Source organism: Castor canadensis, chromosome 17, assembly GCF_047511655.1.
Source record: "Castor canadensis chromosome 17, mCasCan1.hap1v2, whole genome shotgun sequence".
In the NCBI taxonomy this organism is placed as follows: Eukaryota; Metazoa; Chordata; class Mammalia; order Rodentia; family Castoridae; genus Castor; species Castor canadensis.
In genome coordinates, this window is record NC_133402.1 from 68,286,777 (window position 1) to 68,308,810 (window position 22,034).

Here is a 22,034-nt window from a genome sequence, read left to right on the forward strand (position 1 = left end):
TGTTAACATACATCTGCTAAGGTAGGGAGCACCGGTTTTGGAAGTCAAATTTCTACTTGGTGGTAAATCTTAGGACCAGACCCCCACCCCTCACAGGCGGTGTACTGGAAATTCCCACCCAACCCCAGACAAGGGGACAATTGGAAACTTTATCCCTGAGTGGGCATTAAGGGACAGGTGACCTAACCACACAAATCTTCCTTACTTGCCTAGCAACAGCATTCTTAGTGACCCACAGAAAACGTCCCCACCCAGTGGCCTTCCTGCTGCTGCTCCAGCCCCCCACATGTACCCAGGGCTGTAGGAGGCTGTGACCTCTATCTGTCTGTCGTGGGAGACCCCTCCGCAGGCTCGTTCCCGAGCAAAGCCCGTGCTAAGGTCCTCAGTCTAACAGAAGGGATTTCGTCAACATTGTTACAGCTGACAACCGAGTCTCCATAAACTTCCTCAATAAGAAAGCCGAGGAGAGCTGGGCTTTTTTGTCTTTCTGCATCGTGAGATGCAAAGGGAGCATCCACAGAGACGTGGCTGTGTTTCAGGGCTTTCCTGGGAGCATCAGGAGGACAGCTAATGTTTTTGGCCCAGCCCCGGGCTACGAGGTTCCCAGGTGCCACTTGCAAACCCCGTGGGGTCTGCCTGCCCATTGTGTCCCGTTACAGATGAGGACCAGGGCTCTGTGAAAGACTAACCCGTAATTTACTGTGCGGGGGCACCTGAGAAGTGCCAGGGAGAGACGTTTTGGACAGAATTGCACCCCATTTCCTTAGTGGATGTTTGGAGGGCTCCAGAGGATTGTGTTCTTGCCATTGATGAGCAGTGAGTGGTGTCAGTCACATACCATCACAGGCAGCCTTGCTTTAACTCGAAGAAGCTCTGTACCACAGACACAAGGACGGAATGCTGACAGGACAAGTGGCCAGAGGAGGCAGCTGGGCCAGCCAGGCTCCCAGGATCAGTGGATCACCAGCTGGGCAGCTCTGCAGTTCGGTTCCACCCAGGAACCCAGAGGAGGCTGCTAAGGGCCCCGGGTTCCAGGCCTGCACCTTGCAGTCTCTGCACACAGCTGATTAAAAAGCGACTTCATGGCATGGGATTTAGTGTTGAAGGTGGCGATTTGTAAACCTGGCCCCCGAGCAACAAAAACAGCCACTTACGTGTCAGCTGAAATTAGTTTCTTTTCCCCGTTGTCAGGGGCGTAGTTCCAAGTCGTTTCGACGATCCCAATGTAGTAATGCCTGTCTTTTGCCCAGGCTGGGACGCCGCACAGCAACAGGAGGGTGCCGATCGCCCAGAGCCTCATTGTCCCTCCTGTGGCTGGCAGCAGCAAAAGCTCCAAGTGAGGCCAGCGCCCTGGCTGGCTTTTCTGGACTGGCACGGCTGAGGATTGCACAAGAGTCAATCGGTTCACTGCAGCAAGGACATCTTCCAGCTCGCGTGGTTCTCGTAAACACAGGGAAACAAACAGCAGTTCTCGGCTGCCTGGCTTCTCTCACTGCAAACAAAGTCAAGAGAGGTAGCTGGATGCAGGAAGGCGGGGAGGGGACGTCTGCCCTCTCCTGGGGATTCCAGGAGGACAGAGGACACTCTAAACACCCCTGTTGTCCTTCCAACAATGTGACATCTCACAGCACCCTGAGTGCAGCCAGCTTTTCATAAATAGGGATGCAGGTTATCTGAAATGAATCTAAGCAGGTGACTCTTTACTGCTTCCGAAAGCCCAGCTTTTCAGGTATAAAATGTGACACTTAGCACGCCGTTTTCTAGGGAGCAGCAACGATGGCGATTTCATTCTGAAGGATTGATCACCCTGAGCTCTGAACACACCTGCACAGAAACATTACCAAGTCGTTACCAAGAAATTACGAGCAGAGCAGCGCAGCGGAGGTTCAGAATTTTGTTTGACTCATCAAAGAAGTCAGTCATGAGCCAGGTACAGATGTTCACGCCTGTAGTCCAGATACCAGGGAGACCGAGGCAGGGCAATCACCTGGGACCAGTCTAGACAATATGGTGTGATCCCTCCCTCCCATGCTTCCCCCAAAAAAGAGAGAAAGAGGAAAGGAAAAAGAGAGAGAGAGAGAGCGCGCGCGAGAGAAAGAAATCCGCCCTGAACCAACCTGTTTTCAAAGGCAAAGAAAGGTCTTATAAATAGTACCCTCATTTATCAGGCTGGGATTTTTCTCTTTGAAGTGGACGTGAATTTTAGGGTGGAAAACTTTTTTATTCAAACCCTGTCTTGAGTTATCAAGCACATTTATAAATGCGTAAAGTGGCTTTTTTTTCTAATCAGTCCTGGGACTTGAACTTGGGGCCCTGCAATGGCTAACAGATACTCCACCACTTGAGCCACACCTCCAGTTCTTTTTGCTTTAGGTATTTTTCAGACAGGGTCTTGTTTTTGCCCAGGGCTCACCTAGACTGTGATCCTGCTACCTATGTCTCCTGAGTAGCTGGGATTACAGTTTGCACCACCTCGCCTGACTTTCTTTTGCTTGAGATGGGGGTCTGGCTAACTTTTTGCCAGGATTTGCCTTGAACTTCGATCTTCCCAGTCTCTGCCTCCTGAGTAGCTGGGATTACAGACGTGAGTCACCTTGCCTGACTAAAGCAGCTTTTTTAAGTTAAAGAAAATCCCGATGATAATAACTGACATTTTGTGACAACACAATATAATTTTTTCTCTAGGATACCTTAAGGCATTGATGTTTGCCATAGAACGCTTGTCAAAATTGATTGTCACTGGGACAGCTTGTTCACCTAGCAAGTGTGACTGAACGTGCCGGCCATGTCAGAAGCACAGAGGATACAGGAGAGAATAAAACACGGCCCCTCGTGGAGCTTACGGTGCACTCGGGAGAAAGTGACGACATGCCAGCCAAGGTGAGACCCACAGCACCAGTGCTGGTGCTATGGAGAGACATAAATCAGGAAGGGAACTGATGAGGGCCAGGCAAAGTGGCGGGATGAAGTGACAGCACGGGTAAGACACCTCCCCTCGCTCGTTCCTCGCCTGTGCCAGGTCAGCCTCTTGGGCTGCTGTCCCCTCATTGCCAGGGCTGGTGGAGGCACCAGTGGAGGCGTCTCTCCCAGCAGCCGGTGTGCGTGAGAGGCCGGGAAGGAACCCAGGGCCACCGCCTGCCACTGAGCTGAGCAGGTGATAATCTTCAGCAGCTGACCTGACACAGAGAGCTGGGTCACAGTGTCCAGGCCCAGCACCCACCGAGGCCTGCCGTGGGGCGAGGTCTTGTGCACAGTCCTCTGGCCGAGCCCGGTGCCTTGCAAGAAGCTGACCCTTGGAAAACCTGCTGGCCAGAGGGCTCGTGTCCCCAAACGTCCGTGCACAGAATGACCTGGTAGCAGGTCTTTCTGTCTCTGGCTGTCAGGAAGCTTTCTCTCGACAGCAGACTCCTGACTGGTTTCTTGTGTTCTACTCAGTACTGAAACTCAGTCCAGTGCTCCAGGATGGAGTGTGCTGATGCAACACACCAGAAGTAACTTCTAGAAAATTCTGCCAACCGACCAACCTTCCAAAACCCAGCTAACTCAAATGGTTGCTGTGGGCTCCAGAAAATAGCACCCTTCGTAAACATGGTGAAGTGAAGCGTTTAAATGTGACACTGTGACCTGAGCCCGGGAGCCTTTTCTGGAGTGATGTAGGAAGGGCCACGAGGCCTATTTTTCTGTCCTACTCGGTGGCAGTCACCCTTCCCACTGGAAGCCTTGTAGCCGCTAGTGGCAGGATGTGGGGTTGGTGGGGGGTTCTCTGAGGCTGAGTAAGGGACTCAGCACCGTGGCAGAGGTGTTTGGCACACAGACGTCAGCACCCCAGAGTTGAAGTCTGCACGGGAGAACGTCTTACCCTCAGGACATACGTCACCTCGGTGGCCCAGGAACGACCAGAGCGTTGGTGTGGGGACCCCACCGCAGACTCGGCAGGGGAAAGCCCTGTGAGACAGAGAGGGAGCTGACTGCCAAACGGCTGCTCGCCTAGCTGTGCCACCAAGGGGCCTTACCCAGAGTCCCAGGTAAGGACTGTCATAGGTAAGCGCCATGGTGTCCCTGAACTGTTTGGCAGCCTGAGGAGAGGCGCAGAGCACAAGGTTTCATCACCTTCTACGTTTTCTGTTTTTTGAGTTTTCTGGCCTCGGTGAGCATCGTCTGCACTTGCCGATGAAGACGCTGAACACACGATGGCGAGGATGAAGGAAGAGCCCCACCGTGGGAAACGGCTTCGGTTCACTTCTGCCTGGCAGCACGGAATCCCTGCACAGCCATCACTTCTGGGCATGGGCCCTTCACCTCTGCCCCAGGACAGCAGGATCACTAAGTCACAGCCATCGCCAAGGCTGTCTTCCCCCTGTGACAGCCAAGGCTGCCATTTGGCCCTCGGGCACTCAGACCACAGGCCATTGTGTAACTCTGGAGTTTTTCGGTGAGTGGTGCCACCCAGAGCTTCAACAATGAGTTCACTCACCTGCCCTGCACAGTGCAGGCTGTCGTCCCTTTTCCTCTGTTGGGCATTTCCCGACTATGAGGAGTGACTTCTCAGAAAGGACTCTGGTCGGTCATGACCCCGCTCAGCAGTTCCCAGCAAGGGAAGGCCAGGCTCCAACAGACTGACTGCTTCACTTTCAGGCTTGTCTGATTTTTTTTTCCACTTGTTTCACTTCTAGGGACTGTCCACATTCCTTTCCTCGTGACCACCTCCTCCATCTTAAGAGCCAACAAGGGGACATGGCTGACTCCTTCTGACCTTGCATCTCTTTGAACTTTTCTGTCGCCTTTCTTTTCCTTTTTTAAGTACCCTTATGGTACCACTGGGCCACCAGGATAATGGTGACAACTGTCTTACTTGAAGGTCAGTTGATGAGCAAACTTAGTCCCTTCTGGAACTGTAATTCTCCTCTGCCATGTGAGGTGACATATGGGAGAGATTCTGGGACTAGGATGTGGACATCACTTGGAGGTCGTTCTGCCTGCAGAACACCTCAATAGCATTTGTCATTGTTGTCGCTGCTGTTGTCGTCACTGTCTTCATGTCACAGTTGGGAAGACTCTGGCAGGAGAGTTTTACACCTTGCCCAGACCCCACCGCTAGAGTCTGGAGCAGTGGGGTCTCCCAGTCGCCCTGCACTTCGGAAGGAGGTCATCTGAGGTCTCGCTGTCATTTGGAAAATTTGGAACCCTTCTTTTGACAATTCACTTAAGGATAACTAGGCTTGAGAATATTAGAAAAGCAATCCACACAATAATTTATTCGTTTATAAGTACAGAGGATGGGCATATCTTCCTTTTTTGGGTCTGTTTTAAATTTAGAGGCACTCTATGTAGAGATCTCCTCAGAAACTCATCTCACAGAACAAAGCTATTTTATTAAGTTTTATTTGTGAATTATCATACATTGAGGGGATTTCATTGTGATAACTCCATCCTTGAGAACAGTGTACCTTGAAGGAGTCCACCCCTCTTCGTCCTCTCCCCCCTTTCCAACAGTGTTTGCTGGTTTCATTCCTCAGTCTCCCTGTGTGCACGTGCTGTGTACCTCCCTCCTCTTCGCCCTCAGTGTCCTTTCCTTCACAGAGTTTTCCTGGTAAGCACAGAGTGTGAGGGACAGTCAGGAGTCTGTCTTTCCCCATCTTTCTTTCACTCTTCGCACTAACAGCATTTCTGTCTGAATACTGGAACCGGTCATTAGACCCTGGGTACCTCGCCACCAGTGGCCCACCAATACACTCTCTGTCCTGGCTCTGTCCTGCCCAGAGGACTCGCAGGTCGCTGCCCTTCCTTCCAACCCCTTCATACGTCTGCCAAGATGTTCTTAAAAGCAGGAATGAGTGGCTAAGTTAAACATCATTCTTGTTTTTTGTTTTTTGGGTTTTTTTTGGCAGTACTGAGGTTTGAACTCAGGGCCTCTCACTTGCCAGACAGGCACTCACTCTACCATTTGAGCCACTCCGCCAGCCTGGTGTTGTTTTTTTCTGAGTTAAACATAATCCTTGATAAGGCATGTTCTATACATTTGCAGGTTCCTAAAGCACACTGCAGCTTCATCAGCAAGGCCCTTGTAATCTCGGACTTGGTTGTCCCGAGGGAGGTGATTCTATCACTTTCAATATCAAAGAGCAAGTTAGTGTTACTCATTTTGTGAGATTCATAATGCTGTTCTTAGTGCGTTAATTTTTTGCTGGAGGCACATATTGGAGTATTTGGGTGGTGATATTCCAGGTATTCGTGTATTGCTAACACGGCTATAACTTATAAAAAGATACCAGAGGCAGCGGGAGGCGTGCTAGTGGCAGAGCTCCTGCCTAGCGAGCGTGAGGCCCTGAGTTCAAGCCCCAGTGTTGTAAAAACTGGCTGTTTGATCAAAAGATTTCGGCTCTTGTGCTCTGGCGAGGAAGAATCCAAGCAGATGTAGTGAGGGAAATAACGGAGTTTTATTATAGGTAAAAGGAAAGGGGTTTGGGTGTGGTCACTGCCAGGTGGAATGGAGGAGCCGTGTGCAGGAAAAAGAGAGAGATTGTTGTTTTAGGTTGTTTTCATACATCCTTAACTTGGAGGTGGAAAGAAAACCTGTGTTGCTCCGTCTCCAGTGGCCTTCAGGCCAGAGGGAGAACCTGGGCTGACTCAGCGTACATTTTTTCTAATTTTCAGGTACCCTAAGTCCACAGTGGAGGAAAGGTCCACTCTTTCTAACGCAACAAAGGATTTGTAATAGAAAAGGGGCGCTCTGCTCTCAGAGGAAGCGAGGGAGGGGTCTAACCTGAGGTGATCTAAATTGAGCTACGGAATTTTGAAAGTCCTGTTTGTTCCCTAATTTTTATCTTCCTTGCTGGAACTGGGAGGGGGGTGCAGGGAAGGAAAGAAGTTAGCCTTTGGCTATAGAGCAGCCCAGGCACCTCGAACTTGTGATCCTCATCCTCATCCTCTTGCCCTCCTTGATTACAGGCAAGAAGTGGAGAGAGGGACAAAGTTGTGCTTTGTAGAGCCGCCCCAGTCACAGCCACTGTCTCAGTACGAGAGTTCCAGAGAGGGGCTCCAGAGATGTTATTGCTGGCATCACTGGAGGGGAGCAGTCTGGTTCCCATGAGATGATTGCTGTGCTCCAGCGGGGCAGCCTTTCATTATAGGTCATTGTCCTCATTTGGAGGACTGTTCTGTCCTGCAAGGCTTCGCTGTTCCTTATGGGGAATTTCAACCCCTTGTCATAAAGATGTTACCCAGTTCTGTCCTTGATCCCAAGGTGGCTGCAGGAGAGGGTGGCTCAGAGCAAAGGACAACAGGCACAAAATGGAGGCAGAGATGTCAAGCTTTTCTTCCTGCTTTTAGTTAATTCATGGGCCCAAGTAAGGAGTCAGTCTTTTCAGCAAAGCAGTTTAAGCACCTCATACTTTTCTTTTTTAAATGTTTGGACATATTTAATCTTGAGTGAATTAGGGTTGATTGGCCATTGATAAAATAGTACAGGAGAAAAGAACAGATAATTGACAGCTAAGTCAAAAGTATTTATTCTTTAAGTCTAAAGCTATAAACATTATTATAAAGCAGAAAATAGAAGGAGTACAAGTCAGAAGACAAGTCAGAAGACACCCAGTTAAATAAACCGGGAAGGGGAACCCATTTAAAAATAACTCCCTGCACGTAGTCTACTAAAAGATACATTTGGAGCCAGCAGAAATACTCATTTTTGTCTCTACTGAAATAGAAGGCCTTGGTCAAAAAACATGAGTTTGCGTCTAGGAGAGGTGACTGCAAAGGCTCGGATGTCTAGTAGCCATGTGTAAGAAAACGTGTGAAACCTCTTGGCTGTAGTGACTTTGTGAGGTCTGGCACAGGTGACTCCATCTGGATTGTGACAGCTTTCCCCACATTGTTTCCAACTGTTTGTCCCTGAACAGTTTCTTATGAAAATTTTGTCAATTAGCCATTCTGGTTTATGAAAGTCCCCTTCGCCAGGAATAGCTTTTTCCTGGATGTTTTGATCTGATCCCACATTGCAAGGGAAGTAACAGGCAGCTCTTGTGGGAGTCAGTGCCAATTAAGGCCCTTTGGTCAAATTATAAGCAACAAAAAGGTTCAGAAGGCTCTTGGGTTGGGGTTACCTGGACAAAAAAGACAACAAAAGTAAATAGTTAAAAGCTGACTCAACTGACAAATAAGAGCTTGTTACAGTCATTTCCACAGCTTTGGTGCAAATGCTGCAGACACGAACCCAGACTGCTAATGAAAACACTTAGAAAAGACTTGGTTAAAATACTGAAAAGCAGTTCAGCAGTTGTCAGGATATCTAGGTACTTTCATTGCAGACAGAATTTTAGGAAAACAGTTATGACTAACAGCATTACCACAGCAACACTGTTACAATTGGGAACACACAGGCACAAGCCTGCAAAATCTAGCCTCAGTAGAAATTTTAATTTGGAGAATATCTATGTGATACAGTTTCTTCCTAAGCATTGCATATATTTGGGGAGTATAAATATGTTACAAAGGAGCCAGCCACAGTTAGCATCACAGCTACATAGATTTCAGATCTACATATTAATTTAGCTTTTTTTCTTGGAGTAAAATTTAGAATTTTGTTTAGGCAAGATCGTGGGTGTACAGCACTGACAAAAGTCAAAACTTCAGATCTCTGGCAAGTTAGGGAACAGTGCCTGCAATCCCAAATAGCCTTATTTCTTACTACACAAATTTTATATATACGCTAACCCCCATTGGGTGAAGACCAGGCCAGGTTTTAAATAGCAGGGTTTCTTCTCAATGCTATTGATTACAAACAGCAGAACTGCCAAAAGTTTTGTTAACCGTTTTTATGTGTCAAGGTTTTAGATGTAATGCATTTGGATAAAAGAGAGTTTTAGCTGGCCACAGACACACTTTTAACTATGTGAATATTTGTACATTATTTAGATAAAGTCTAGAAACAGCTCTACGTGCTTTCAGTCACAGATACATAGTGCACTAATGGTGTTAAAATTACTTAAAATAATGGTTGTTTCACCACACAGTTAGAAGGTGATTATTTAAGAGACTTTAAGATGAACAGATACTTAAATGAACTCTGATTTTGTTAAGGTTTAGTTTCCTAAGTAGTCAAAAGTTTGACAAGATCAACAGAAAACTCAAGCCATTATTTTGAGAAAGATCTTTCCTTAGCCAGTTTCTTACACACACACTACTCCAGGTAGAACTGCAGTAAGACAGCCTTGTTTTTGTCCACATAGAGAATTAAGATTTAGTTTTAGGTCAGTACACTAAATTTTGACCTTAGATTTTGATCTTAGAAATTTTTTTAGGCAATTTTAAATTATAGCCAACTCAATCATGTACATGAACTATTTTCTAAATTTATTTCTTATTAGGATATGCTCATTGTACAGGGGGGATTCATAGTGACAACATCGAATAGGCTTGCATTGCACATTGCTCAGATCGCCCCCACCGTCTCTTCCCTTTCCCCCCTCCCAACCCAATTGAGGCAATTACAAGAGGTTTCCTTGTTCTATTTAATGTATGCATATGAAGTCCATCCACCATGTTCCCTCACCTTCATCTCCTCCATTCACCTCCCCCTCCCACAAGTACCCCACACACTGCCTATTTTACAGTCCTGTCTTCTGGTATTAATTTCTCAGTCAGTGTTCAGAGGGGTTTCTTGATGTATCTCTGCTGAGTATGCTTTACTTTGGTCAGTTCAACTCCTTCCCTTACTGTCCCTTTTCCCCTTCCCCGCCTCCCTCCCTCCATTTTTCAGCAGCTTTCAATGCACGCCCTTATATCCTCTACCTTCACAGATGTGATGTGTGACAGTATTGTTGACGCTCTGTCATTCCCTTTTCCTTTCCCTCCTTCTCCGAGTTCCACACTGTGTTTCCACTGTTACAAACGTGTTCTACGTATACATTTGTGTATGATCATGTTTGATTTTGTGTATATGTTTCTCTCTTGGATCTATCTTCCACATACGAGAGAAAACGTGTGGCTTTGTCTTTCTGAATCTGACTTACTTCACTTAACATGATGTCCTCCAATTGCATCCATTTACCTTCAAACCCCATGGTGTCATTCTTCCTAGGGCTGAACTCATTAGATATACATAGACATATATACATACACACACACCACATTTTTTGATCCATTCATCAGTTGTAGGTGTCTGGGTTGTTTCCAGAGCTTGGCTATCGTGAGTACTGCTGTGATGAACATCAGTGTACAGGTGTCTCTACCGGATTCTGTCTTATGTTCCTGTGGGTAGATGTCTAGAAGTGGTATCACTGTATCGTATGGCAGTTCTAGTTTTAGCTTTTTGAGTAATTTCTGTAATGGTTGTACTAATTTGCATAAGGGGGTTATTTCAATTTTCTTGAATTTTTTGAGACTTGCTTTGTGTCCTAAAATATCTATTTTGGAGAAAGTTCAGGAGCTGTTGAAAAGAGTATGTATTGTGTGGCAGTTGGATGAAATATTTTGTGCATGTCTAAAATGTCCATTTGGTCTAATGTGTGGATTAGTTCTGAAGTTTCTTTGTGGATTTTTTTGCCTGGATGACCTATCTATTGGTGACAGTGGAGTATTCAGGTCTCAAACCATTATTGTGTTGGGGTCTATCTGTGCTTTTAAGTCCATTAGTGCTTTTTTAAAATGTAGTTGGATGTCCTTATGTTTGGTGCATATGTGTTAAGGATTGATATTTCTTCTTGATGAATTGTTTCTTTAATTAATATGTAGTGACCTTCATTGTCTCTTCTGACTGATTTTAGTATGAAGTCTACTTTGTCAGATATGAGTATGGCTACTCCTGCCTGTTTGTGGGGTCCATTTGCCTGGACAACCCTTTTCCATCCTTTAACTCTAAGCCAGTGTTTATTATTTCTCAGTAAGGCTGAGTCTCTTGTAAGCAACTTGTGGTTGGGTCTTGTTTTCTAGCCCAGTTTGCTCTTCTATGTCTTTTCTTTGGAGCACTGAGGCCATTAACATTCAGTGTTAGTATGAGAGTTGTAATGTTTCCAGTCTTTTTTATTCCCCTAATGTTTACTTTTCCCCTTGTCCTTATAACTGGTCTGCTTGGTCAAAGGTTTTATTCTTTCTTGAATCTTCCTGGCTGATTCTAATTTCTTCTTCTGTATTTAAGTTCTTTAAGTATTTTCTGCAGTGCTAGTTTGGTGGTCATGAATTCCTTTAGTTTTTCCTTCTTGTGGAAGGTTTTAATTTCTCCTTCAATTAGGAAGGATAGTTTTGCTGGATAGACAGTCTGGGTCAACAGTTGTTTTCTCTCAGGGCCTGAATTTTGTCTTTCCATGACCTTGTTGCATTTATTGAGTTTGAGTTGAGAAATCTGCTGTTATTCTAATGGGTTCGTCTTTATATGTGGCCTGTCTTTTCTCTTCTGCGGCTTTCAGAATTCTCTCTTTGTTCTGTGTGCTGAGTGACTGTTTTGATTGTGAAATGTCTTAGGGTGTTTCTTTTCTGGTTCTGACCGTTTGGTGTTCTGTCAACCTCCTGAACCTGAATGTCCCTCCCTTTCTCAAGGTTGGGGAAATTTTCAGCTACTATGATTGTCTGTTCAGTTTTCTCCATTGTTCTCCCCTCCCCCCTAATTTATTACCTACCTGATCTTGCTACCTATCCATTCTGCCTCTTAGTTAACCCCTTCTATGAGCTCAGCTGCCACCCCCTCCCACTGCATAAACTTTTTACCTTGTATTACCCACTAGAGCTTTGCACATCTCCCTCCCATCACAACCCTTATGATCTTCAGCCTTCCAGGACCATGAAGACTCAGCTTTGCTCTAATAGACAACTAAACACTGAAATACTAGCAGTGACTGATCTTTGTCAGGGATCACTGTAACTTTCAGGTTGCAGCTCAATAACTGTGACAGCCTTAGTAGATAAGCCTGCTAGAAGTCACCATCTTGAGAATAAGAAGGTGAAGGGGTTAATATTGGGCCACTACCCCCGTGATCTTGAGACAAGAGAACACACCGGAGCTCAACAGTCCTGTACAATCTTCCATAAAACTCCAAATAAAGGGGAACAGGCACTGGAAACTCTAACCAAAAACAACCCCAGATGCATAAAGCTCAACACAGAAACACGAAAGAGCAGGGCAACAGCTCTCGCTCAAAAGCCAACTCCACCACTTAGGCTCTAAACAACAGCAAAGAGGAGGAAGTATCAAATATTGAATTCCAAAAAATAATAGTGAGAATGGTCAATGAGCTCAAAGAAGAGATACATAAGCCAGTGTCTAAACTCAAAAAGAATGTGAACAAACAACTAAAAGAGCTCAATGAGAATTCAAACAAGCAGATGAATGAATGAGGACGCCATGTGGAATATGAAAGAGGAAATCAATAAAGATACAGAAATCCTGAAAAAATAACCAATCTGAAATGAACAGCTCAATGTCGCAAACAAAAACCTCAATCAAAAGCTTGGTAAGAGTAGAGCATGTTGAAAATAGAGTACCAGGAATGGAGATTTGCCCAATTTTTTATTTTAGGATTCATTTTGGGAGGCTTGATAGCTTCAGCAAGAGTCGATGCTAGAAAGTCAGTGTCAATCTGCAAGAAGGCTGTTGCTGTAGCAATCAGATTCTAGTCTGTGACAAGTCAGTCATCACAGACACACAGAAACACAGTTTGCAGGCGGCACACAGAAGCAATTACTCTAATTCAGCGTGCACTCTTAGACATTGTCTGTTTCTTTTTAGTAGACAAGTCAGCTAGAATTGTTCCTAAGCCAGGATGGACAGCGCCTTTCATTCTTAACCTGGTCACCCATGGTTACCAACCCATCTTTAGACATCTTTCAGTTTTTGGAGACTTTTGTGGATGTCAGGGGCTGACTAGGAGGAAAAATGAAGGTGAAGGTAAGCTTTCCTCACTGGAATCAGGTGTAAGAGTGCTCTATTCGGCCACTGCCTCTGAAAGACAAGGGAAGAAGAGGACTGAGTTTTTGCCATGTAACCTCTTTTATTTATTGGTTTTTTATATTTAACCGCCTGAAGTGGGGCCTTGTCCATTCCAGCCATCAGGCAGGTGATCATGTGGCCTCTTTTTAATATTAAAAGACTTTAGGTTTACCCCTAGAGGGTGTCATTTTAAAATAATCTCATAATAGTTTACCTTGAGCTATAGCAACTGTAATTAGCCAAATCTTTAATTTTATTTTAGTGTGTAGAGCTGTCATCCCCGATCTTCCTCCAAACAAAGGATAAATAAATAAGAAATAAAAATAAAAACAAATTTTTGCTATAAAATAAAGGGTTGAACTGCTCCATGCCCATCTCTGCCTCTCTTGTCCTCTCTTGGATGGCCAGTCCAGGAGGAGAAGAAGCTGCCTCTGGGGTGGGAGGGGTGAAAGGGCTGAGCCAGGTTTCAAGAGAAAATCAGGTGAGTTGAAGTCAGAGGAGGAGGGTTTTTTAAGAGAACACAGAGAAACCCAAGGGGGATTTTCCTTTAGGATGAGAATATTTTAAGGTGACAAGATTGACAGAGAGAGGGTCTAGAGCAGAGGTGCAGACCTAGACGTAGGGGCACCTCAGACCATATCCCATAGTGTTGGAGGAAGTGTTTGGATTTTTAGGTGGTACTGGGGTTTGAACTCAGGGCCTAACAATTGCTAGACAGGAGCTCTACCACTTGAGCCACTCCACCAGCCCAAGATCACACTGAATGTGGAAATCAAAAGTATCCTGTTCTCATCAATGGTTATTATTGCCCAAATTTTACTGGAGCCAAATAGTTTTTGGCCCATTTTTGTGGAAAAAGCGGAGAGTAATCCCCACAGAGGTCCCACCTGGTAGGATAGACATACCAGATGGGAGCAGCGACCTCATTACCTGTAGTCTGTGACACGCCTTTGAGGCAGTGCACCTGAATCTTCCAAGTGTCCCCAGAAAATATCTGGTGAGTCCATTCAGTAGCTGGACGGAGGGAGTCTCTTGCCTGGTGCTGGGGCTTCTGGATTCTGATGGTCAGTGTGAGAGAGACTCAGGAAGGGGAAAACTCACCAAAATTGAAGGCTGGTGTTGGATGGGGGCCAGCAATGGGGTGTGGTCCCTGACAGAGCCGTCAAAGGAGGGAGAGGAAGGCAAGAGTGGGGCAGATCGAGTGATGAAAAGGGATGGGAAGCAGCAGGGGGCGAGTCTGGGAGTGAGCCCAGAAATACTGCTGTGCACTGCTTCCCAGATTGCAAGAGCAGGGAGCTAAGAGTCGAACCTACAAGCCCCATCCTGGGTTTCGGCACCAGATATTAGACTGAAAAAAGGCACGGGAGGATAGGTGGGAGATGGCTCAAAGGCAGCACAGGTTTTACTGGGGAGAAGGAACCTGCAGAGGGGGTCTCCAACAAGAGAGCTGGAGCCACTGTCACTTCCAGACTGGAGGTTTTATTGGAGGATAACAGGAAACCAGTTAAGCCAAGACAATTTTTGTGATTGGCTTGTTGTTAGGAGTAGCTAAGGGAGGTAAGGGGTGATTAGGTCAGTCAGTTGCTCAACTGACTCTTGCCCTCTGTGACAATGACGTAAGGTGGGTTTTTATCATTCTTCGGGGCCAGGTGTGACTTTGCCAGTAAGGGGTGGGGTGTTTCCAGTAAGCTGCCGGGGGTGGGGTGGGGGGGAGTATGGGGCTAACAAGGTAGTCCTTATTTTCACACCCTAAAAACTTTTGCCACAAAAAGTCTTTTCATTTTCTTGGTGGGACTGGAATTTGAACTCAGGGCCTTGCACTTGCAAAGCAGATGCTCTACCAGTTAAACCACACCTCCAGTTCATTTTTCTGTGGTTATTTTGAAGATAGAGTTTTGAGGACAATTTGCCCAGGCTGGCCTTGAACTGCCATCTTCCCAATCTCAGCCTCCCAAGTAGCTGGGATTACAGAGGAGAGGCACAGTGGCGGATAGCCATATTAGGCTCTATAGTCCTTGAAATGCAGAATCTATCTTCCCAAAGACTGTTAAAAACAGGGATTTATGACTTCAAAAGTGTACCAAGATTGTACAAATAGTGATGGGATCCATAGTGAAAACTGACTGTCAGTGGTGAGGTTGTTATTGGTACTGATATGCAGTGCAGGTGAAATTACATTTGGGATGATCCAGTCCGTGAGGAATGTCATCTTTGTGTTCAGACAAGGTTCTGAGGAACTGTTCCCAAGGCGTCTTCCCCCGGCGTCACCACTCTGCCCCATCAGCCACCAGGAGACATCATGGAACCCAGAGCTGCATGGCACCTATTGAACAGTGTGACACACATGCATGTTTAACGGTCCTCCTGATTGTAAAAGTAGCTTAACCTTTAGAGAAATGGAAAATCAAAAAAAGAAAAGAAAGTGGGGCTGGGTGTGACTCAGAGTGGACCCCTGCTTAGCGTGCACAAGGCCCTGGGTTCAATCCCCCGCACCAGAAAACTCCTCATTCAAAATTATACCACCCAGAGTCTCCATTCACATTTTAGTCGCTCTTTTTCTGCCTCCACATACAAATTTGGGTGATATTTCAGATACTATTTTAGAATTACCCAGCATGGTATAAGCATTTTCCCACTAAAACTTTTTCAGCCATGGTTTTTTTTTTTTAGTTGGAATCATACTTTAGATGATAAACAGCAAACTTAATAGTATGTTATTTGCTTGTTTTCAGTTTTTCACTACCATGAGAGAACATGGTAGTAATTCCTTTTCCTGCATTGCTGACAATTTTTCTGAAATCAACTATGAAGTAGAATTGCTCAGTTGGGTTTTAGGATCCGTACTTGGGTTCTTTCAAGACCTGTCAAACCAGATTACAGTCATCAGCACTATGGAATGCACCCATCCTGCTACACTGTTTTTGTTACTATCATTAAAAAAGAAAAAAAATGCCTAAATATACTAAAAGAGGTATCTTATTACCATTTAAATGTGATTTAAGTGATTTGATTAACAAGTTTTGCTATTTTATAGGTTCACAGACATCTATAATTCATTGTCTACTAATTGCCTATATAAACCTCTTAGGGTGAGATTATGTGAACCTGGAAGTCACGTTTAACTCTGCAGTTTCTTTTCTGAGATCACAATCACCTAAGTTTTCTAAAGAAAATAAAGCCACCGAGCAACGCAGGAGGTAGAAATCAGGAGGATCACAGTTCAAAGCCAGCCTGGGCGAACACTTCTTAAGACCCTATCTTGAAAATACCCATCACAAAAGGGCTGTGGACTGGCTTAAGTGGTAGAGCGCCTGCCTAGCAAGCATGAGGCCCTGAGTTCAAACCCCAGTGCCACCAGAAGAGAAAAGAAAAGGAAAACCTAGTATTTCGGTCGTTTCACACCAACGGTAGGGCACACCAATGTGACTGTACAGAGGGTTGAATGCCCCCAGGCAACCCTGAGCTCATTTGAACACTGTCACTCTGCTCAGTCAGCCTCCTCATGCAGACTTGTTCTTTCAAGTGCAGTCAGTAGGCTCCATTCTTGCCTCAAAGTGTTCACCGGCGTGCGGTGAAATGCCAGGTCCTCACCCCTCTGGATGTGTTTCCACAGCTTTGATGGAGGACAGGAAGAAGGTGCTGAGTGTGAAGATCGGGAGATGGACACCATCCAGCTCCCTCACCAGGGGATGAAGCTCCAGTAAGTGACTTGGGAAAAAGATCTTAGCACCGGACTCCTCAGCTCTAATCCACTTGGGTGACACTGAGAAGGCATCGGTGGCACAGTGCAGACCAATCTTTTCTCCTCTCCTCTCAGTACAGTTGAGGGTCTTGAGGAGGAGTTAAGTCCAGAACATTCCAGTGTTAGGCAGGCCACAATGGTCATCTCACTGTGCGAGGGTCACCCATGTCAGCCTCCCCTGCTTCTCCTAGAGCAGGGTGCTGGGATGTCAGAGAGCACCAGCCTCCTGTGTCCCTGAGTGATTTGCTAATCAAATCTTTAAATCACATTTAAATACCCCAAGTATTCCTAATGGGGGGGTGGTTGCTATGGTGGGAAGGAAGCCATTTCTGGAGACCTAGCTACTCAGGAAAACTCACGGGTCCAGGAAGGAGAAGGGGAGTGGGAGGAGAAGGTCCTTGCCCCTGTGGCCGGGCCTGTCCTCTGGGGCGTGAGGGCTGAGGACCCATTCACAGCTAACTTGTCTCCAAGCAGAGAACAGGGCTGAGGAAACTTTAGTGTGAGGGATGAGCCCGGAGGGATTCAGAGAACAAGTAAGAGAGGGTGAATTGCCTGCAAAAGGAAATGGGAGGTATTTGGAGCAAGGCTGTGGGTTGGAGCATGGGTGTGGGTGCGGGATGCAGACTGCAGTTCCAGATGGACACCAGAATAACTGGAGGAGAGGAGAGACCTCAGAGGAAAAATGCAGAGGAACAAGTCCTAAGGGTGAGAGGAAAGCTAGCAGAGCCGGGCTGTCCGTGGTGAGATCAAGGGCATTAATGTCAGTGGTGAGGCAGGAGAGATAGATGAGGAGACAGGGAAAATATATTATTTTAATCAATATTTAAAGGGCCAGACTCAGACATTAGAAGAGGAAGTAAAAACTCAGAACCCAGAGCAGCTAGCCCCTCCCATCTCTTTTAGCCACTAAGTTACAGGACCAGGGAGACAGAGGAGCTTCCTGCTTCTGTTTTCCTCTTTGACATTCTAAAAAGGTCCTGGGCTCCTGGGATGGGTAGAAAATGCCCAGTCTGGCAGAGGGAAGTTCTAAAGCACAACTGTTGACCCTGCGTTTGGGGTGGGCCAGATGACCCCTCCCTGTTTTAACAGCCATCTCAGCCACCCAGATCCTTTGTCTCTGACCATGTCTGTCCCCCCGGCTCTCCAGTATAAGACTAAGGAAGGGGGCCACCATTGTGAGTCCCACTCCCATTTCCAGCAAGAGAGCTGGAGCCCACAGTCGCTTACAGACTGGGAGTAGAGATAGGAGGTGGGTAGAGAAGGTCCCAGGACGGTCAGTGGTGGGAAAATCCTCAATGGCCCTCTGATCCTCCCGAGATATTGGCTTAAGTGCGGGTCATTCCTTCTAGGACAGGTGGGGAGTTTCTAGCAAATGGCTGAAAGTGGATGTCTATTTTTCTTTAGGACTGGGTGGAGAGGTTCCAGTAAGTCACCTTCAAGGGGGAGGGGATCCGGTTCTAATGTGGCTTCCTTTTGTTCATCCTAACACCTTAGACAACATCACTTCTTGGGACCTCTCTTGGGACCTCTCCCAGCTCAGGGAGCTCTACCCTTTGCTATTTTTCTATCTCAATAAACTCTCCCGCCTTACTCACTCTCATTGTCCGTGAAGTTCAATCTTCAGAACTGTGAGGCAAAGACCCCAGGCTCAGACAGTGCAAGTCCGGTACCAGTATTAAGGGAAACGGGTGTGTTGTGCCTGTGGAAGTGCACAGAGATGAAAAGGAGTGAAAGACAAGGGGACCAGCAGAAGCAGGCTGTCAGAGCTGGAGCGAGTGGAAGTAACTCAGGCTCTGAGGACACCTTGAGGTCATGGGCATGGACAAAAGGAAGGTCATTTACTACAGATGCAGGATGGGAGGCCAAGCCACTATTATGAAGGAAGATTAATTTTCATCTAAAGTGAAAATGTGACATAAGATACATTTCTGTGATGTCTGAAAGTAGAAGAGTATGAAAAAGAAAGTTAGCTGCAAATGGATCACAAGAAAGTTGTCAGAATCAAAATGGCGCCACGTGCATCAACCCTAACTCACTAACTAAAGCTGGGAGGTTATGTGGCACTGGCTCTCAAATAATGATTGCCTAATAGCAACAGTCACCGAAAACTCTGCCAAGATCGCAACCTCACACCACAAGTCCTCCTGCAAGGTCGACTGGCCAGAGCTGCTGGCTCAGCCTGGGGCAGAAGTTACCCTCATTATTTATTAATCCCCGAGGGCAAAGATTGTTGCTTTGCCTAGCTCTGTGAATGTGCTCCAGAGTCACTCATCCCCATGGCACTGTTCTGCCAGTCCCCAATAAATGTGGTTATTCTTTGCAGTCTCTCTCTGATTGTTACTTAGGTTGACAAGTTCCAAGGCACCAGAAAGTACACAATGAGCTCCTTGAGCCCCGGTTCCCAGGAGACGGTGGCTTTAGGCACAAGTTATGACTTGCCTCAGAACCAGGTTAGTAATCTCAAAGGATGCTGGGCTGTCCCCAGGAGCTGTGGGGAGAAAAGCTGGTGGTCACATCACTGGGCAGAGTTGCACTGGGCAGAGTTGGGGCTAATTCAGCTCTGCCTGGAGGTGGGGACCCATGTGATCACCACGGTGGTGAGCAGCAGGCACTGAGAGCTGGTGTTACCAGGCAGGCTCTGGTGGTGGAAGTCGGACTGTAAGAGGTGCCTCGACGGCTTTTGCTGAAGAGAACTAACTCTTTACGTGGGCGCACAAATGAACTAAAAGCAGGAGAATAGCTTGGCCTCTCTCCTTCATGTTGCATCTATCTTTGCTCTAAGCCATTTTCTTTGCAGTCACTCTGCAGTCATCTTGGATTCCAGGAAGGACAGAACTGAGAATATCTTCATGAGAAGGGACAGTGGAGCTGCTGTAGTCACCAATAAACAGAAAACCCGGATTCTTACATCTTACATGGATGCATCCAGGCAGGACGTGTAGACATAGCAGGGGTTATAATAAAAGTTTAGGAGGAGGAGTGAGGCAGGCCACTCGGGCCAGGTGTGAGGTGGAAGTAGAGAGAGAGCTCTCTGTTACAAAAGAATGTTTAAAAGGTCGCTCCAGCCTGAGTGACTTCTTGATGACCAAAATAATTGGTGATTAGAAGGGGTCTGGGTGCCCTGGCTAGGATTTGGGCTGTCTTTGGGCTAAGGTAAACAATTTGTGCATATTTATAATTGAAAAGAAGGGAGAGAGAGAGAGAGAGGGAGAGAGAGAGAGAGAGAGGGAGAGAGAGAGAGAGAGAGAGAGAGAGAGAGGGGGAGAATACTATGTTAAGTCATCTGTGTAAGGGGCCTGCTTTCTTCTATGTCCTGGCACGCCTCAGCACCTCCTCAGGTTGGACCACCTGCCAGGTGACAATGACTGAATCACAATTTCTCCCAACCCTGAAGAATAGGCCACACCTGTGACTGGTGTGCATGTGTAATTCTGCATACCTTTTTGTCCTCTTCCCCAGTTCTTTGTCTACTTAACCTAAAGGTCGCGTCTGTACCCCGGAGATGGCTGAAGATGGCGGAGTGCTATCTGTGCAGTTAATCCCTCTCTGCCCTTCACCACGCCTCTGTATCTGGCACATAGAGGTGAGCGTGAGGCAGGTTAGCAACGACAAAACACCTGCTGTGGGCCTCTCATCTCTAAAACAGACATCCCGGTGCTAGACTTCTTTATTCTTCCCCCAGCACCACCCTGAGCCATCTCTAGAGCAATAATGCCTCTCCACGTTGAAAATATCCTGGTGGCTGTAAATATCTTGCAAGACAGTGTCCAACGGGGCCTCTGAGCTGGACTTGCCTAGTAAAAGGAGGTCTGTCCCAGTTTGACCTTTAGGCAAAGTCCTCTACTTAAGAACCTATGAATATTGGTCACATCTCATATATACAATTAAAGACCTAAAAATTAGGATAAGCAGATGGACAGAATATAGCTCCTTATGTGACCAGCTGTGTTAATTAAACCTGCGAGCCACCCTGGTTGCTCCCTAAGAACTGCCCAGATTTTCCCCACGTTACAACTTAGAAATTGGATTTAAACAAAGAAATCAGTGCCTCCCAGCCACCTGGCAGGAGCCCACCGCTTTTTCTCTTGCAGTTCTTCCTCTTCCTCTCTTTTTCCTTTTCTTTCAGTGAAGTTTTGCTACTGATTTGCAGTTCTTTGTTCTCTGTTCAGGTGACACAAGAAGTTGGGACTTTCTGGACTCTGTCTTCTTAGACCACTCAGTCTGTAGCAAGCGGAAAGACCTGAAATGTGGAAGACCAAGAGTTTGGGCCAGGGGTCCAAAACTTGAGTTTCAGATCATCCTTCAGGGAGGAAGTTTGTGGAGCAGTTATGTGGACTCTGAGTGAGGGCCAGTGTCAAAATCCAACTTTCACCACTTCCTGTTTGTCAGCAAGTCCTGGCACTGGCTAACCCTTCATTTCTTCCTCCTGTGACTTCCACGTGACCTCATCGTGGCTTTTGGAAGTAGCATCTTTTATTGTACTGAACTCTGTTACACTTGAAAATGTCAACTACAATGTGAAACCCAGAGCTAGAGGTTAGCCAAATGCCCTCTTGCTCCGACTTCAAAGTCTTTAATAAAGAGTTACGAGCATTTTAAGAATTCTAATAGACAGGCTTTTGCCTCAAAAGTCTGTGGTGTGTGGAAGGAAGTGTAGGGACGTGGTAATTGGAGCTGGGTCATGTGTAGTGAGGGTTTGCAGTATCACTCTCTCTGCTTTGATATAAAATTCCTCATGATAGAAACATTTTTTATTCCATGAAGCAGAGTTTAAGAACAAATTTGTTCATGAAAGAGGGTGGGAACGAAAACAGCACGCTCAACAAGGCTTTGTGCAAACCAAGTCATGCACATTAACTTAATTAGCTCTGCAATTAGACCTGGGAGTGGAGGACTGTGAACACAACACGTCTGGAATTCAGGAAGACTGGGTGCACTTTCACGGGTGTGGGAAAGGCAGATTGTACTCACACGAAGAGGTCGGGCTAGATATCTTAGCTGTCAAACTCAAACATGATAATGGGTCCTAAATTGTACAAGAACGTTTGTGTAAAGGATTAAAATAAAAAAATAAAGAAAATGCTCTTTGAACAAACAAACAATACCAACATAGAAACTCAAAGTAGAGGTTAAATTAAAAATTTTAATACTTCAGCCAGGTATCGCTGGCTCACACCTAGAATGCCAGGAGGCAGAGATCAGGAGGATCTTGGTTCGAAGCCAGCCTGGACAAATAGTTCATGGGACCCTATCTCAAAAAATAACATCACAAAAAAGGGCTGGTGATGTGGCTAAGTGGTAAGAATGCCTGCCTAGCAAGCACGAGTCTCTGAGTTCAAACTCCAGTACCACCACAAAAATTAATACTTCCAA

The 22,034-nt window shown here is 46.2% G+C and overlaps 1 protein-coding gene and 1 long non-coding RNA gene across 5 annotated transcripts in view; one reads left to right on the top strand and one right to left on the bottom strand.

Moving 5' to 3' along the window:
- The window catches only part of Cp (ceruloplasmin), a 46,269-nt gene extending 44,786 nt beyond the window's left edge, over positions 1-1,483 (bottom strand). For 3 of the 4 annotated variants that reach the window (XM_020158342.2, XM_074060319.1, XM_074060321.1), the window contains exon 1: positions 1,155-1,438. In XM_020158342.2, the coding sequence (XP_020013931.2) occupies positions 1,155-1,300 (146 nt within the window). In that variant the 5' untranslated portion in view covers positions 1,301-1,438. Of the gene's footprint in view, positions 1-1,154 lie in introns of all 4 variants that reach the window. The other variant, XM_074060322.1, reaches the window with a different exon arrangement.
- On the top strand, positions 1,478-21,269 carry LOC141418628 (uncharacterized). Its single transcript, XR_012443287.1, has 4 exons — positions 1,478-1,930; positions 2,686-2,880; positions 16,533-19,111; positions 20,831-21,269. It is a non-coding gene; the product is annotated as an uncharacterized lncRNA (long non-coding RNA).
- Positions 21,270-22,034: the final 765 nt, after the last annotated feature.